Source organism: Populus euphratica, unplaced genomic scaffold (assembly GCF_000495115.2).
Source record: "Populus euphratica unplaced genomic scaffold, PopEup_1.0 scaffold150.1, whole genome shotgun sequence".
NCBI classification, from domain to species: domain Eukaryota; kingdom Viridiplantae; phylum Streptophyta; class Magnoliopsida; order Malpighiales; family Salicaceae; genus Populus; species Populus euphratica.
The window spans coordinates 317,949-337,391 of NW_011499998.1; the positions used below are offsets into that span (position 1 = coordinate 317,949).

Below are 19,443 nucleotides of genomic sequence, written 5' to 3' on the forward strand. Positions count from 1 at the left end.
TTCTTTTTAATTTAAAGGACTCTAAGCTAACAACAAAAGCTTCAATACTTGTAAAAATAGACTCAATTTGAGGGATTTAAAGACCCTCTGATCAAGGTTATTAAAAATATTTTTTTGACACAATATAAATTGTATAATATAAACTCAAATTGTAAAATTATAAGTAAAATATTTTAACTAATTATATATTAACAATTTCAATCAAATAGTAAATAATAATATAACACAATTAAAATAAAAGTGAAATAAACAATATATAGGTCCAAACACCTTAAAATACATAGTTCAAATAAAAATTCATGCGTGGTTTAAATAACTTAAAAATACAATACAATTATATCCATAGAATTTCATTAACTAAAAATTAACAAACTTAAAACAAATAATCTATTGGTGTGTCATGTAAACTAAAATCAATCTCATTGCTTTTATCTTTCTTGTTGTTTCTAAAACTTTCTTCAAAATCATTATTATCTAAAGGATTATTATTGCTACTAGTAGTACTAGCATTAATATTATGAATATTTGTGTAACTATTAGTACAAACACCACCATCAATATTGTCATCAAAATGTAACTCTAAACTTCTTAAATTATCTAAATTAATATCATTCTGAATCTCTAAATCATTTTTGGTACAATGACACTCTATTTCAACATTGTTAAAAATTGTCAACAAATTTTTTATTTTTGTCAAACTTGTAAAATTGATCTGATTTTACTCAATTTGACTGAGTTTAACTATTTTTGAGTTTTTAACTTGATTTTACGCGTTATATTCATGTTGACTCTTAAAAATATAAGATTTTAAGAGTCAACTCATGATTTTGACAATAATGCCTTTGATAATAAAGCCAGTATATTTATAAGAAAGGTACAAAATGACTTAAGACAATAAATTATTTAAAAAGACCTTAAATTCAAGAAACAAAGACGTTTATTCTTGAGTTTTAAATTGATTAATACTTTAAAATTTATGTATTATTTTATCTTAATAGATAAAAAGTTATGAACCTTGTTGTTTTAAAAAAAAAGAAAGATTGGAAAGTTCTTTACTTTCGGCGACATTAATGGGAGACAAATATTTATTACATATCATTAATGAAATACTAAGTATAATAAGTCCCTTAAAAAACCTTGTATACACCTATAAATATAGAAAAAATATTACCTTAATATGAATGATTATTCTAGATTGAGAGGCATAGCGGTTTATCATGTGTCTAATATTTATATTGTATAAGATCATCCAGGATTAGACATATAGCCTAAGAACTTAATAATTTTTATATTCTTTAGGTCTAGCATGTTTTCTAGATCCACGGTACCTTAGCTTTCACTGACTGTCAAATACAAGTTTTTTAGGTCTAGCATGTTTGCCACGCTCATGTTATCTTGAACTTACTTTAGATCTGGCATGTTTGTCAAACTCATGTTATCTTGGGCTTACTTTGGGTCTGACAAGTTTGTGAGACCTATATTATCTTGGGCTTGGATGACTTTTAAATCCAAGTTTTTTGAGGCTGTCATGTTTGCCAAACCAACTTTATCTTGGGCTTAGCTAATTACTAAGTCCAAGTTCTTTGGGTAGCATGTTCCCTAAACTTACATTTCTTTAGACTTAACTTACTATCAAATCCAGGTTCTTTGGGTTTAGCATGTTTGTCATACCTATGTTACCTTGGACTTGGTTGATTATCATACCTAAATACTTTGGGCTTGACATATTTATTAAACCCATTTTATTTAAGAAGAATTTTTATAAATAAAAATCATAACAAAAAATTAGCTCGTTAGTTGCCTATCCAAGCCTTTTAATGTGCAATATTGTATTAAAGGCTGAATAGATTTTAAAAGAGACAAACGGTCAATAGATGTTTTGTCCTTTTTGGGAAGAGGTGATAGGGCTTTGTAGATCTAAAAAGATTTCTAGAGAAAAGAAAAGGGATTTTGGGAAGACTACTTAACAACGCACAATAAATATTCCAAGCTAGGAGTGTTCACGATTCGATTCGGTTTATACTCAAAAAACCAACCAAACCAAATTAAATTAAATTTGTAAAATATTAACCGAATCGGACTGAAAACCAGTTCAAACTGAACCGGTCCAGTTCGATTAAATCTAGTTTTCTTGGCAAAAAAACAGGAAACCTAAACTTGAATCCTGACCCACCAACCCAAAACTCCACATGGTCCTTTGGCTCTTTCATCTAAACCTTAGCAATCAAATCTAAATCCATCATCGAAATCTACAAGAAAAACTTGGAAGAATTCAGATCCGGCTTGAAAAATAAATATGCCATTATCCGCAACGTCACTTCACACACCGTCTATGATCTCCCCGCTTCCTTCGAGGCTAACACTGTCGTTGCTCAAGGGTATATTAAAGGGTGATGGGCTCATTTGGGGAAATTTGGCTAGATTTTCACCTTTGCTCCTATGAACATGAACATGTACCATTAGGGTATCTTAAGCCAGAAGCACAATTCAAATGTTTGCGATCCTTGAAGCTAAGAAAACATCTAAACCAAACCTCTCTATATACATATCTGATACATCTATTATCAAGTTAAACCAAGTAGAGGAGGCCAAGGCTTTGTGATTAGTACTTAAAAGTGTATTTTTATCAAGATTTTATATCTTCATTTTGCACTTGAAGTATCAATAACTCCTTAACTAAAGCATGTTTTATAATAACATATCTAATAATATAATGTACCTTTAATTTATGATAAATGTTCATTTTAAATATAGGTCTATTATATAAATGAAAGGATTAATTGATGAGTTTGAGAATTGAAATTAAAAGGACAAAGAGATGGCCAAACTTAGAAAAGAGATGCTGGTGCAGTCTAAACCAGAACACTATTTGGTAATTGGCTCATATCTAGAGCTATAAATCTCGTATTTAGGTCTACTTTATATGGATAAAAATGTAAGACATATGCTTACAACTTTCAAGTGGAGGTCTGGTTCTAAAAAGGTCATTTTCAAGTCCAAATTGTAGCAACAACGAAGAAGTCTGAATATGTCCTACTACCCGAATACTGTTCAGTGTTTGGCCCATATCTGGAGTTTTAAAAATCCAAATGACCTCCATTTTTTTTCTTGAAAAGCTGAGATAATTTTCTACAATTTTCATGTTTTCAAGTGGTTCTAATTTGGATGTTATCAATGACATTTTGGACAGACAAGAGAAGATAAGGATTATCACCAAGTCAAGAGTTGGTCACCCACTCATCAATTAGTTATCAAATCAATAATTCCTAATTTTGGCCTATAAAAGGAGGCATTTGTCATGCATTTTGGCATCTTGGTTTCCAGATCAAGATCATGCTCTTGCTTTCTCTCTTTGTATTTTTTTAATGCTTAAGTTTTGCTTTCATTAATATCAAGTTTATACCTTTCATTTGCTTTCCTTTACTTAGTTAACTTTTATTTTATTTATGTTCTTATTTTGTTTATTTATTTTTTCTTTCATTATGTTTAGTTAAGTTTATTATATCAAGGTGAAAAGGTTACATTAATGGTATAAAAATAAGTATAGTGTAAACTCAACATGGACCTTAATGTTTGATACTAACATGTTTTGTATTTGTTATCTTGTTCACTTTTAATATTTTGCTTGTTAAATGGTTAATTTAGATTTATGTTGTATAGCACTTGGTATAACAAATACTTGGTACTCTCATAGCCCTTATTATATGTTATAACCGACACTTAAGTTATGAAAGGAACTTGATTTGTTATTAACATAAGTTATAATCATGAATGTCTGACAAGATTTACAAGTATTAGCATTAATCAAATAAGATAACTAATATAATCATGTAAACAATTTATAATCTGATTGAAACCTCCTTTGTATGTGGTTTTCAATTGAATAATAAGAGTTTATACTATACTTGTTTGACATACCATTAGTGGATCCTCTACCCTTAACATTTTTTGTTATTATTGTTTAATCCTTACATTAATCTTCAATGTCAAAGTTCTCATCAACTTCTTCTTCTTCTTCTTCTTCTTCTTTACTACTACTACCACTACCACTACCACTACCACTACTATTATTATTACTATGGTTGTTGTTATTGTTGTTGTTGTTGTTGTATTATTGTTATCTATAATTTATACAATTAACATCCTTTTGGTTCGACCCCGGTCTTACTGGATTATTTATTACTTCGATACTCCTACACTTGGGAGAAGACATCAATTTTTTGATCGTGTCACTTTGCATGTTAAACGATTAAATGCAAATAGCAATGTAGAAACTAGAAAAGGAAGATTGTGAATTAATTAAGAGGAAGATTGAGAATTTATCCGGAAAGGAGACGACTTTTTATAAGATGAGATGCACAGGGAGGAAGAGTTAGCTACTTAAGTTAACTATTTATATCATATTTTTTTGTTAATTATTTAATGGGTCTGGTTCGGTTTGATCTGGTTTTTGGTTCAAAACTAAAACCAGACCGAATCTATTAAAATTTATGATTTTAAAAATGAATTTAATTGATTCTTTATTTTGGTTCAATTTCTTCAATTATTTTTTCTTTGGTTTTATCCGTTATTTGGAACATCTCTATTTCAAGCTATTAACCTTTTTAGGTTTATAGATAAGATGTCACTTATATTGTATCTTTATCTTTCTTTTTTTCTTATACTTTGCCAATAAATTTCATAGTTAAAAACATTTGCTTTTTGATATAAAATATATCTTAGGATCATTTAAATAAGGATTCAGTAGGAATTTGGTATAGAGAAAAAGAGGCGCTGCTGAATTCTTAATAATCATAATACTTTATTCATATAGTATTATTCATATAAATAACAAAATGAATTCCAATTTACATACAAGAATTATTTATCATTGAATAAAAAAAGAAAAGAATTACAGGTTAATCATAAACCAATTCTGCTATCAATTCAATATATATATTTATTATTATTTGATTTAACGAACAAATCCTTAAGTCGACCTCTTTTCGTTCAAGAACATGATATTCGATGTCATGTTTTTGGATATTGATTTTAATGAATGAAAGCGGCCAGTCTGTGTGCGTGTGTGTTCTTGATGAGAAATTAGATGAAAATAAAATGAATTAGCGCAATTTGTTGGATAAATAACTAAAAGGAAAGAATAGGATTTGTGCCCATTCGGGCCAACTGTTTTCAGCGCACGGCAATCTAAGAGCTTACTTTGCATGAAACCATGTTCTAGTTAAAGCCTCTCGTCAGTAATCACAGCCAGTTTAGCAAACTGCAGACCCAGATGCAGAACTCCGAAGGAATATGTGTTTCAGAAAACAATGTTTTCACCACAGCGGTCAGTTGCTCCCTTCTTTTAGAATCTTAACATCTAATTATTTCAGAAAGAGCCAAAACTTCCATGGTACAAAAACAAATACTAACAGAAGCCATGACAATTGGATCTAACAACACCTGATTGAAACCTGGATGAAGGATGCAGTGATGTTTTAATGTTCCCTAGTTTCTCGCGGCTTGCACTGACTGAGTGGCAATTAGTTGAGCCATGACAGTAGCATACTGCACAGCTGTGTGTTGCGAGCTATAGTGATCAGAGAGACCGTACTCCATGAAGTTTGGTTCCATATGCATGAAATGGCCTGGTAATGATCTTTTTGAGATGGCTTCTTTCCATATATCAACAAACTCTTCCATGACTTGCCTGGATTTGTCAATTGATGACAAAGGAAGATACTCCACCTTCATCAAAACAAGCAAGTTTCATTACGGTGGATCATGTTTTGCCAGCCTAGATCCCTTTTAATTTTACACATAGATTTCAACCAAGTAATATACCAAGACACCAAAACAGTTGTTACAGTCATATGAAACAGATTGGAACGCTTTCAGAAGAACATAGCATAACTAATCCCAAGAATAGCATTTTTCATGATATTATATGATTTTAAAATTTTACTACTAAACTGGTAAATTGCTATGCTCGATCCTCAAATAATAGAACAACACTTGAACATCCTTCTCTTCTCCAAACATTTGAAACATGAATTCTATATATGGATTGTATCCCACTTAGTAGCTACAAAACCTTTACATTTGATATGAGAGAATTAGTGACCAATCTCATTAGACACTTCATATACACACCTTATTAACCAAAAATAGGCAAGTATTTTTGCATGCCGAATCCTTTATATCAGCCAGGACTGCAATTGACATCCTCTGGCAAAAACTCAACTTCAGCTAGCATTTCATTGTCTACAGCATATTCTAACAAAGGTTAATTAAAAAAATTCGCCACAAATTGGTTTCTAATAGGCATTAAGCAGCTAGCTCCATGTACTGGTGACAACAGTGGATACAAGCGCACCAATCCTACCACTTTAACATTCAGATCCAACAGTATGCAAGAAGGCATGCTTACTCAGTCCTAAAGTTTATCAGACTAACATATCAAAAGCAAAACAACTCCAATGGTTAATGCAAGAAAATTAAGATGAAATTAAGCGCGTTATTACCTCCATAATAATTCCTCTCAAGTTGTCGGAATGAGTTGGGGTAACTTTCCCAACTCGCAACTGAAAGTCCCCGAGTTGATACTGAAAACCCTACATGATAATAATAATAATGATGATGATGATGATGATGATAATTCAATAAAACCATACATCAAAATTATAAGAGCAGAGCATCATATCATAAACAAAAGGGGAATCGAAAAACCTCAAAGTAAAGAGCAACCCTCGACTTATAAGACTGAAGCTTCTCCATTATTGTTTGAATGGAGGAATCTGCCTCGAGAACAATCCTTTGACCTCGGATTATTAAGTAATACTTATTTGGCTGCTCTGGCAAAGAAATACCCAAGAAATCTCGCGGCAATTCAGGAGCTTGAGATTGGTCTGGGTTTTTCAATTGAAATTGATAAAAATTCAAGTTTTATTTATTAAAAAGAAAAGGAAAGAAAAGAAAAGAAAAGCACCTCGTAGTATGGGTTTATAGTAGGTGAGAGTAGCTTTCCATCGGCCTTCTTTAACGCCGTTAATGCTCTCCACGCACTGAGTTACTTCATTGAGGATTTGGGTGTTCACGGTTGTTCCTGCGTTGGGTTGCCAATGCAAAACCCTGTAGAGAGACAGGCACAACTTCATTATCCAGTTTCAAAAGTAAGAAGAAAACTGTGATTAGGGTTTTGGTCAGCTTTACCGTTTGAGTGGCATTGTTCTGGAAAGTGACGATGCTGAGATATTCTCCCTTGATCTTCTCTTATGGGTCAAATGTGAACTGCTGAGTCTCCAAAGATTTTAAGAATAATTTGATTGCATCGACCCCATTCCCATTTTGGGTCTAACAGAACCCAAGACCCCATTCCCATTTAAGAACTATGCCTTGTTTGTTTTGCTGGGAAACCAATTCCTAGGAAGGCAATTGTCGGTCTTTCATAATATACAGTAAAGTGTTATCGCTGGCCGGATCCATTATTTTTAATGTAAGATAAAAATGTTTAGGCAATAATAACTTAACTCGTAGCTTGTTTGGTGGTTATTTTTTAAATAATATTTTATATTAAAATATATATTAATAATAATTTTTTATTTTTAAAAATTATATTTGATATTAGTATATTAAAATAATTTAAAAACACTAAAAATATATTAATTTAAAATAAATAAATAAAATTTAAATTTTTTAAAAACACATTTGAAATACAGAAACAAACATTAATTTAACATAATTTTACTAACATGCTTAGAAAAATTAAAAATTCGTAGATTTCAAATAAAAAAGTTTATGTCAATTTGAGTTAACTAACTTGTCATGCATGATATGAAATTAGAATTAAAAAAAATTAAATTTAAAAAATATCAAAGTAAAATCAATAAAAAATACTAAAAAAATCATGAGTCAATTTTAATTGAGTTTACAACTTAAACCCAACAAAAAAAAAGTAAAAAATTTTACAAAGCTCAAAAGCCAATAATTTAATATGAAATAATGAAAGAGAAAAAATTAATTTTAAAATATTAAAAAAAAACTCAAGTCAACCCAAAAGATATTAACTCGATTAATAAATTACCTGGTATATGAGAGTGAAATAAGAATTATTTGTAAAACAAACTTAAAAAAAAATTGAACTTAAACCAATACGATATTCAAAACTAATAACTCAAATCATGATACCGAATGATAAAAGGTATACGCGAAAAATTAATAAAGCAAACTTTTCAATTATAAAAAAAATTAAAAAAAAAACAAAATAAATATAATAAAAAGAATAAGGACAAAATTTGATATAAAGTTAAAAAAAAACAAAATAAATACAATAAAAAAAATAAGGACAAAATTTGATATAAAGACTAAATGAAATAAATAAATTAGAAATTAAATTTAAAAAATTAAAAAAAATATCAATTAAAAGAATAAAAATCAAATTTAGATACAGAAATTGAATGAAATAAAATAGAGAGGGAAGATATAATTTTTAAAATAAAAGAAGTATAAAACAGCAATTAAAAAATGAGAATTATATTAAATATAAAAATAAAATAAAATAAAATATTCATGAAAAAATTCATAAAATGATAAACTTTAAAAAATATTTAAATCAATATAACTAACAATTATATTATTAAAAGTTAAAATTAAAATAAATATAAATTAAATGATATGATTGAATTTTGAAAACACAAACATGGATCTCAGAAGAGGATAAAAAAAGAAAGGAGAAAAAAAGTTCATTGTCGTTGAACTGCTATATACATCAATACAGGTGTTAATCCATCAACTTCTTCGCCGTTATACACTTTTGAAAACATGGTAGAAGGTGGTTTTTCAACAAGACAACAATGTCTAAAATGCATGTACCATCCAAATGTTTCCTATTTTTTTTAATAATATTTATATTTATTAAGTTACAAAATTATCTCCAGTTAAAATTGATAATAATAAAAAAATCATTAAAAAAATGAAAATAACTTTAAAACAACAATCTTAGTTTTTAAATTTTAAAGGTAAATTTTTCATTTGACTATTTAAAAAAACTAAAAAGACAACAAAGTCTTTATATGAAAGTTTAATCATTTTTCTATTTTAAGAGTAATTAAGTTATTTTATTGTTTTGAAAAATATAAAAAAGACTAAAAATCCCTCTTATGCCAACCTTTTTTTTATGTTTTTTGCTTTTTAAAGATAATTAAATCTTTATACTATTCTTAAAAAATAAGAAAAAAAGATTGATTTAGCTCGTTCAATTTATTAATACCAATTAAATCTTGTGAATTATCATTTTGCCTCTCATTTTACACTTATTTAGCTTTTAGGAGGCAAAGAATGTTATTATATTATGTGCAATGTGTTTTGTTCTATAATGAATCATTGAGAATTCTTTTTTTTAATAATATTATTTTAAAATTCTTCAATCTATCTTTTAAACTTATATTTAGATATATATTCAGTTTCCGTAAGATTCTTAAGTCAATGAACAGAACTAGTTACTTAATTTGTATATTATTTTTTATTTTTAAAATATTTTTGTAAATAAAATAAAATAAATACTTTCATATACAAAGTTACATTGTATATTTTGATGGTTTATTCTTAAATATCTTATTTAGATGATATATTAGAAAGTTAACAAATATTAAAATTTTCTCAATTAAATATAAAAATATGAATTCAAGAATTAACACTATTATATAAAAATAGATTGAGAGATTATCTATATTAAAAAAAATCTATTCTTTATTATTATTGTTTAGGCAAAAGCAAATAGTTATGCACTAGCCAACTTACATGTGCTTTGCCTTTATTTTGGACCAAATTAAGATTTATTTTTCATATATATATGCAGAGATTGATAATGTTTTTTTGTTAACCAAGAAAATCTTCAATCGTGAATTGAAAATCTAATGTTTGCATTTAATAAAATTAATTAAAAATTATATGTGTAAATACTTGTTAAAAAAATTATTAAAAATAATTAAAAATTAAATACAAAGTTAAGAGATAAATATAAATAAATAAATATTATATTATGTCATGTCAAGTTGTTCATTTTTTTTTATTTAATTGTATGTCACTAGTTTTAGAAAAAGTAATACTTTTAATTAAATTGAAACAAAATAATTTACCAGTATAGCTCTTTATTTTCATATTAATTTGACATGATCCCTTGATGTGGCTCTTATCTAATTTGGATTTTAAGTTAAATTATTTAATTTAAAGTTGATTTGATGTGATCTATTTTAACATGGTGAGTTTAAATATGACTCAATTGACATAATAAAACCTAATTTGAATAAAAAATTATTAATATTGTTAATATGTCATTGTTTTCACCTTTTAAAAAAAAAAATAAGAGGGTAATGTTTTTCATTGACTCAAGTTATCCTGTTGCATATGTTATAGACCTAAATGAGTTTAAAAAATATTTTTTAGGGTTATTTTTATTTAATAATATAATAATAAAAATAAACACGTAAAAACAATCAAATAAAATCTAATTTGAATAAAAAAATGTTAATAAGTTATTGTTTTCACCTTTTTAAAAAAAATAAGAGGGTAATGTTTTTCATTGACTCAGGTTACCCCGTTGCATATGTCATAGACCTAAATAAGTTTAAAAAATACTTTTTAGGGTCATTTTTATTTAATAATAAGATAATAAAAATAAACATGTAAAAAAAATAAAATAAAATATAAGAAAAACCCCTGAAATATATGATAAATGGTTGTATGCTAGTATTAGAAAAAAAAATTATAATCTTATTAAAAAAACAAAAAATTAAATGATATTTTATAAAATAATATCTCAAATACATTTTTATTGATTTATTTTAATTAATCACAATTACAAATTAAAAACTTATTAGGTCATGCCTTGTTTTGAGAGCGTGTTGTCGAGTTGTTGAAATGTGAATCGGTTAGCCCATTCAAAACCTAGTTTGAAACTAAATAAAAAAATGTTATATAATGTTATTTTACTTTAACAAAATAGATAATTTTATTATGGATTAATCTGAGTTAATCTAAATTTACTCGTGAAATCCATGATCTAAGTTATGGATTCATCCGAATTTGATAAGTTATTTAATCTATTTTACATTCTATTATACGATACTAAAAATAGGCATATTAAAGAAAGTGATTGAATAAATTTTAATAAAAAAATCATTAATGGTTGTAAAGATAACATACTTGCTAATATTATAAAAAAATGATATGATTTTATTAAAAATAAAGTAAAACATGAATTGTATTTAATAAAATAATATCCTAACAATGTATTTAATTAATATATTTCAATAAATTTCAATATAAACTTAAGGGGAAAATATATTATTTTATATTTTTTAAAATATTAAGACAACGATATCTTGAATTAAGCTATATTAACCTGTTAAATTCATGACTTGGGTCATGTGCTTGGTTGGGTTAAATAAGATTTTTTTAGAAAATATTTGTTATTTAATTATACAATATGAAAAACAGACAATTGCAAGAAAGAAATTAAGTAAATTTTTAAAAAACAAATTGTCAAGGGTTATATAAAAAAACACATGCTAATATTATAATATTATTAAAAAACAAAATAAAAGTTCACAAACATATTTCTAATTTATTTATTTTAATCAATTTTAATTTAAATAAAAAAAATTAAAGGTAAAATAAAGACTAAATATTTGGGTTGGGCCTAAGTTAGCTAACCCACCTACCCTATTAAAAAAAGGACATGTGTGAGGGCCTACAAGGCTAAGGCCAAGCCACTAACTTTCTTTTTCCTTGATTCAAGCATGCGGTTTACCTTTTCTTAAAAAAAAAAAAGACCTACAACACGTCGTTTATTGTGATAGATGACTTGTTGTCTCCTTATCCATATTCCAATTACTAGAGATATGTTTAAAAAATCAAGGTGGGGTTTATTGCATATAAAAATCATTTTTAACCTATGTTCTCTAAATAATGTCTACTAAACATCATTAGAACATCAACAAACCAATCTCTTAATTAAAAGTACTTCTAAATTGGTCAAGAAAATGCAACATTAAACTAAAAAAATCTTTCACAATCTTAATTTACTTTTTTTTTTTGGTAAGATGGAAGGTAAAAATTTTTTCAATAAAACTATTCTTATCAAATAGAACTCAATAATACAAAAAATAACTTTTTTTTAATTAGGATATGGTCAATCAATAACTTTTTCCTTTAAAAAACTAAGATTCTAAAACTAAAAGAAGCTACAACAAAGTCAACACAAAAATATAGAACTAAAGATAACTTTTCCACATGAATTCGAGATAAAGCACCCTGTTTGTTTCTTTGTTTGGTCCTTATTTTTTTAATCATGTCTTAAGGCTACAAATTAAAACCACAACTTATTAAATTAATCCAAAATCAAGCACTAAAATCTTATCAAAACTTTCACATCTTAATAAAATGCAAAGAATAGAAACCATTTATTGAAAAAACATATAAAACAGAACACAAAAGGATAAAATAAAATAAGAGAAGTTTGATAATCAAAATGAAAAAAAAAACCCATTATTATAATCTATAATGAATTAGAAGGGATGCTAAAGTGAACATGCACTATTTAAAAACCTCAAGCCTTTTAATTTTGTTTGTAATTGTAATGTAATATAACTAGTTAAATGGATAGTTATTGGAAGTTAAATATTCTAATAATAAAATAAAAATTTCCAAATTTTAATTTAATCATATATATCACATATCTAATGATTGATGCGATGATGATTGATAAAAAAAATTAAAATTATTCCATTGTTGTAGAATTTAATAATCACAAATTAATAATTATCAACCTCTTAATACATATTTTAAATACAATTGATATATAAAAAAAATATTAGATTTACTAGTTTGATTATTGTATGAAACACAATTATATGCTAACCAAAGCAAGTTGTCTCGTGTAAAAAAAAAAAATCAAAATAAATTACACATACAATGTTTCCCTCACAAATTATAGCAATTAAAAAAATTATATATTGTTTTTTCAAACTTTTTTAAATAATTTGGTAAAAATAACTCTTAGCATGTAACCTGAACTGTGAGCATAAATAGCATTATATGAATATAAATAGAAAAGCTTCTAGCTATTTGGCATGTATTTTATCACGAGTTGGATAAAAAAAATTGAAAAAAAAAACCATGAAAGTACATACATTTTTAACGTGTTTTTTGATATCAAGAAAAGTTTTTAATTATAAATCAAAAGGCTAATACATGTATTTAATAACATAAATTATGAATCATTTAGGCCAATAATCTAAAAAAAAAAGATCATTACGATATCAAAGACTGAACTAGAAAAATTAAGAAATAAATGCGAATTAAGATATTTAATCTCATAATATACACCATAGATTCAGTTACATTTAATAATTTATTTTTTTAAAATAAATTTTTTATTTAATCAAATGATAATAAAAATATACACACACATGAAAGTGATTGGATAAAATCTAAGGAAAATAAAGATTTTGTAGAGTTGCACAGAAGGAACATTTACTAATATTGTTAAAAATATTATATTTTTATTCAAAATCAAGCAAAAATTAAACAATATTTTACCAAATTCTAAACTAAAAAGTTGAAAAATAAATATGAATCTAGATATTCAATCTAAACATGGATTATGGACTTGGTTGTTTCTTGGAACCATTTTTTCATTTAATAAAAAGATAATATAATAAACTCTCATAGAAAAGTAATGGAATAAAAAAAATATTACATAGGATTTCACAAAAAAAAAAAACAACGAATATCAAGAGAAAAAAACACAATTTTAGTAATAAACCAGGTAAAAATTGAACAATATTTAATATATAAAAAATTATAAAATTTTATTTAACTTATTTATTTTAGTTAATTTTAATTAAAATCAAATACCTATAAGTTCTAGTAGCTCACACATTCAATTTATTAATCTATTTTAAATAATCAATGTTTAAATAAAAATAAATTAAAGATAAAAAGGAACCACGTGTTTGAACTTCCTTCTAATGTAGTTGTGTAATTTTATTGATGCTACTACAATCTAAACTTATATTTTTTTAGAATATGTGAGCATGTTATGCAAAATTCTTCATCTCCTTTTCCACACTTTAAAGATACATTCTATCATATTATGTATTGGTAAATGTGCATAATTAAATATTTTTTTCTAATTTCTTAGTTGTCTTTGACACTAAAACTTTAGTAGATTATATCTCTTACTTTTATATGAACCTAAAAATCCATACTCATTTAAATATCCAGAATTTATCAAATAATATTTTTTTATGATAACAAGTAATTAATTTATACGTTATTCCCAAAAAAAAATATTAGTCATAATAATAGTTACTATAACATTAGATTTTTATCATAAAATAACATTAAATTTTTTTGATGTAATTACCTTCTGGTGGTTTTAGAAATTTAATATTGAGACTGTCAATCACTTTCAAAAAAATATGTGTATCATGTGCATTACATTAATATCACACCCCAACAAACGTGAATTGTATATCAAAGATATATTCAACCATTATATTATGAGTTGGTACACATTTTCTACTAATAAATGAAATTGGGTTTTCTACAAATACACAAGTACACATACAAGTGCCATTGATAGGTCTTCCGAGATGCTATATGAAAAATAAGAAGCATCGATTTTTGAAAAACATATCCAAATAACTTATATTTAGCATTAATGATATATAAGTTCATTAGTTTTACCTTAAAATGAAGCATATATCTTGCATCCATCTTAATTTTTTATGGCGTGTTTCTAAATTCAAGGTCTTCTAGTTTTATAACATTAATTACAAGTGAACAAATTATTATTAGAATTTTATTAAAATATTTACTAATAGTTTTACCTGAATGTTGAAATCTTTCTTGAACTTTTCTTTTTGAAGCATCTCATGTTAATGTATAATAAAATATTGCCACCTTTTGACTAATACTCATTATTTTGGAAGCTTTTAACCTACATTGTGTTTCAAAATCAAAGCGTATATTTTGCAATGTTGCTGTATCCATTCTAAATACATTGACACATCATTTTCAATGTCCTTGTAAAACTTTATTCAACCATGCTATACCATGTTGTACAACATGAAATCATACAAAGTTCTTTTTATATATAATTACTATAATACATAGATAAATCTCTAGTCATGCATGATACTAGTTTACAACAATCAAACTCTCGCCTATAGAATAATTCACCATTCTCATCATTATTATTGTCATTGTTATCATTATCTATATTGCCACCATCGCTGCAACCACCACCATAATTAACTTAATCAACGACATGCTTCATTATATTATCATAATCCTTACCAAAAGTATTTTTGAATAGCACATTAAACCATTCAAATTTCATATCTATAATGATAGCTAATATATAATATTTAAGAGTATAATAAATTATAAGAAGTCATTAAATTGCGTTAAACTTCTATATTTGTTAACAAATATGGAAACCTTTTTACATATATTGTACGTGTTACTACTTATTGGACTAAATGATCTCATTATTGGTGAGTTCGGAACCATATAGATTCATCCCATTACCTTCAATTTATTAATTAATTTGAACTTTATATGCTTAAAGATTTTCCTTCAACTTTTTCATAATTAATATAAAAAAGGTCAAATCATAAATATAAACACTAACAAAGTAGAATGTTATGTGTTGAATGTTGCTTGAAATTTCAAGAAATCTTCTTTATATATATATATATAAGAGACAAGTTATAAGCTAACATCAACCTTAATTTGATTGGATTGTAATCAATCATAATAAAAAACATCAATCAATCCATAATATTACAAAATTAACATAAAGGCAAAAAAAAAAAGATGAATTTCAATTAGATAAAGATTGATAAAATTCCTCAAAGGCTTGAAAATTTTTCTTCACTCTTATATATTATCCAACCTCATTATTAATGCTCTCATCATTAAATGCATTTTTAAATTGATTCCAAGCCTTTAAAATTAGCCAATAATAAATATGAGAGAATCTAAGCTTGTAGCTTTCAAACTTATAATGTAACTTGAATAATATATAAACCTCTATTGATGGCTATCTATATTTTTAACTATTTATTAATTTTACTTATTGCATTATATGTAGTTTTATTTTTTGCATCATAATCTTCATTCACATGTACAATATTTATTATTGTAAACATGCAGCCAACTGTGAATTCTAAGATGGAATTAACAATGTTAACTTAAAAATTATAGTTATACCCAATTTAGTGTGTGTGTGTAACTTACTTATGTTTATAGATATATGTATCAATCTTCCACCCATTTGTAGTATTTTATGAATATGTACTCTTAATATTGAAAAAGACATTGTAGTTTCACATACTCAACACTTATATAAGAATGAATGTAAATATAGTCTGTATTTTAAATGTTAAACTTTTTAATATTGAAGTTGTCTAACTACATTTTAAAAGTTATTCTTTTAATCTAAATGTCCCATCTAATTTTTATTTAAGTTGTTTGAATCAATTTCTATAAAGTTAAATAGAAAATATTAGTTGTTTAGCTAACTCATTTTTATGGTTAAGTAAAAACAAATTTAGGTATTTATCATATGTTGCATTGTAAATAATATAGATAAGTTGTAGTACCTATATAGAAAGCTTCCATACAATCACAATAATAGTAAATGTTGCACAAATCTAAAAATAATAGTAGCAAGAAAATTCAAAATATAATGCACACAATGAAAGATAGACAATTCAGGCACATTAGGTCATAAACTAGGATAACTAGCTTGACATATTATTTGATAGCATGAATTTTAAATTAAATAAAATTTAAATTACATGCTTAACTTTAAATAAATAATCAACAATGTTAAGGTGTCTAACACTAATTTGGAACCTATGTTTTGTTAGATATCCCTTGTTGGTGTATAATATTCGCGATCTCATTTGTACTAGTAGGTACATTGTATAAAATTTAAATTCTCATCAACACGTAACTAAATTTTCATTTCACCATTATAATTAATTTTTCAATTCAAAGATGATAACTTATAAATCTCTTTATTTTTCCTAGCTGAATTTATGCATTAATAATAATATTTCATTTGAAATTTCTTAAAATTAATCACTTATTCATCCATCAATAATTAAATTAACATGTTAATAACCACATCTCATGGTAAATTAGTCAACCTAATTTAATAATTTTAATTTTTTTTTCCTTAGCGAAGATTTCTCCTTCCTTCCTTGAGCATGAGTATTCTATTTTTTTTAATTGATCCAAATCACTTTACCATATATTTTTTATTTACTTAACACAATTTTACACAATTAATCTATCAATTGCATTCAATAGTCTAAACATAATGTTTCTTCTATTTGACTGAGACCCTTATCTAAGAGGAGAAATGAATTTCTCTTCAATTTTTTCAAATTGAGTTGCTGTTAAATTATTTTTCATATAAACTATCATAAATCAATAATCAAAATATATAATCTAACACCTTAACATACAATTTTAAAATCCTTATATATTAAATTTTTTCATTTAACACTATACAAAAACTATCTCAATTAAGTGCTTTGAAGAAGTTTCTTACCCAACTCAAAGGAAAAAAAGGTTAAGAGCTTGGAAAAACACCATTATCTTGACTTTTCTTCCTCCCCTCTAAGAATTCCTTAGTCAAATATTTTCAAGGGTTTAGACATTAAATCTACCAATTTTTCTTGTTCAAATCCCTTTATAATGCATTTTGATTACTTAATCTATCTCTCTTTTGTGTTTTTATAATGAATTTTCTATATTTTCCTCATACCCTTTTTCTTTTCTTCGTTGGTTGACACTAGAGTATTGCTAAAGAATAGTATTCATGTTTATATAGCTATAAATTTTTATTATTTACTCTAATGGTACAATGTTTCTTTTATTTGCATATAGAACCCCATAATTTTCTTTTATTTTGACTAATGTTACTAGCTTTTTACATTTTCAATTTCATCCTTTAATTAAAATTTAATTCATTCACATTAAACAAGTAAATTTCTAAAAATTTCACAAATTGAGACAATCAACCAAAAGTATACATTCTTACCACAAGATTTTTTTTTAACTAAAGTTTACAAATAACCTAATTCAAAAAACACAATTATGAATAAAAGTATTTAAAAGTAATTCAAGCTGTTATAAAAAGATTAAACATTTGCGATGATAAGCAAATTATAAAATTGAATTGTTTGACTAAAAAAGATTAAACAAAACAAAAAAGATATAAAATTATAAGAATACAATGATAAGTTCTAAAAAAGTGACTTGCTAAACTCAAAACATTTCTTAAAGTAATCAAATTGCAGAGATAGTACGTAGATTATATCATTAAAAATAGTTTAAAAAATATTGTTGAACTCATGTTTCTAATTCAGTTCAGATGTTCTTCCTATATATTCAAAAAAAAAAAAACAATAGCAGTTATATTATCATATATATTTTTCAATAACAATCATGTTTAAAAATTAACTAAACATTGATGGAAAATCTCTAATGAAAAGTCAATAATGTAAGAAACCTATCTAAAAACACAAGAAAATAATGAGTAATATTGATGATTTTTGAGCTATAACATTAAACATAATGGAACATTCATGAATAGAGGAGGAAATAACGTGTACTCCTTTTATTTTAAAAAATTGGTTGTAATTTAGTCAATATCATTAGCAAAATCCCATTAAGCTATGGAGTGAGAGGTGGGCATGTAACCCTTCTTTAATTTCTAAATCCCACCACTCTTTTTATGATTTGGATTTAAGACTTGCTAATAGAAATTATAAACTTTTAGCTATTAAGATTATTGCTTTCACATAAATGTAGAGGAGAGTTAAAATGCCTTTATATTGAATTTCATCCTCTACCAATTCTCTTATAACTCAATTTAAATTTCAAATTCAAATAATTACAACTAAATGATAATATATTTCTATGAGGAGAAAGGGAGAGAGAGGATATTTGATATTAGTGTAAATGCACACAAAAAAACATATGGTATTTTTAGGTCTTATATTAATAACTCTCATATGTGTCATGTAAGATGATGATACCAAGGACAATTTGGATGTTTGTAATTGTCATTTCATATTGTTGTTACTATTATTTACAACATGGTCCACTATGTATGTATATGTTTATATACATCATGGACTACGTCATATTTATATAAAAATAAATAAATGTGATTGTGTGAATGACTCCATATTTAACCTATTATTAGGTGAAGAAATTTCTACCATATGTTATGACAACATATTAAGCAATGACAATTCAAACTTAGAAGTTTACATAAGGTGAACCTTAATGCTTGGTAAGGTCATTAATAATGGGCATGATAGAATATTTATCATGTAGAAATTAATAGGATGGAATACAGGAGGCAGAAGGTTG

General features: G+C 25.7%; 1 protein-coding gene across 2 annotated transcripts; it reads right to left on the reverse strand.

Moving 5' to 3' along the window:
• Positions 1–5,093: 5,093 nt before the first annotated feature.
• LOC105140728 (TATA-binding related factor (TRF) of subunit 20 of Mediator complex) lies at positions 5,094–7,441 on the reverse strand. Of its 2 annotated transcripts, none has more exons than XM_011047679.1 (5): positions 7,192–7,441; positions 6,968–7,110; positions 6,709–6,833; positions 6,504–6,593; positions 5,094–5,727 (listed from the first exon to the last, which is right to left on the reverse strand). In XM_011047679.1, exons 1-5 carry the CDS (start codon positions 7,203–7,205, stop codon positions 5,488–5,490), a joined length of 612 nt encoding a protein of 203 aa, XP_011045981.1. In that variant the 5' UTR covers positions 7,206–7,441; the 3' UTR covers positions 5,094–5,487. The 2 variants fall into 2 exon arrangements, with proteins under 2 accessions (XP_011045981.1, XP_011045980.1); XM_011047678.1 differs by having other exon boundaries at positions 6,709–6,887; positions 7,192–7,439.
• Positions 7,442–19,443: the final 12,002 nt, after the last annotated feature.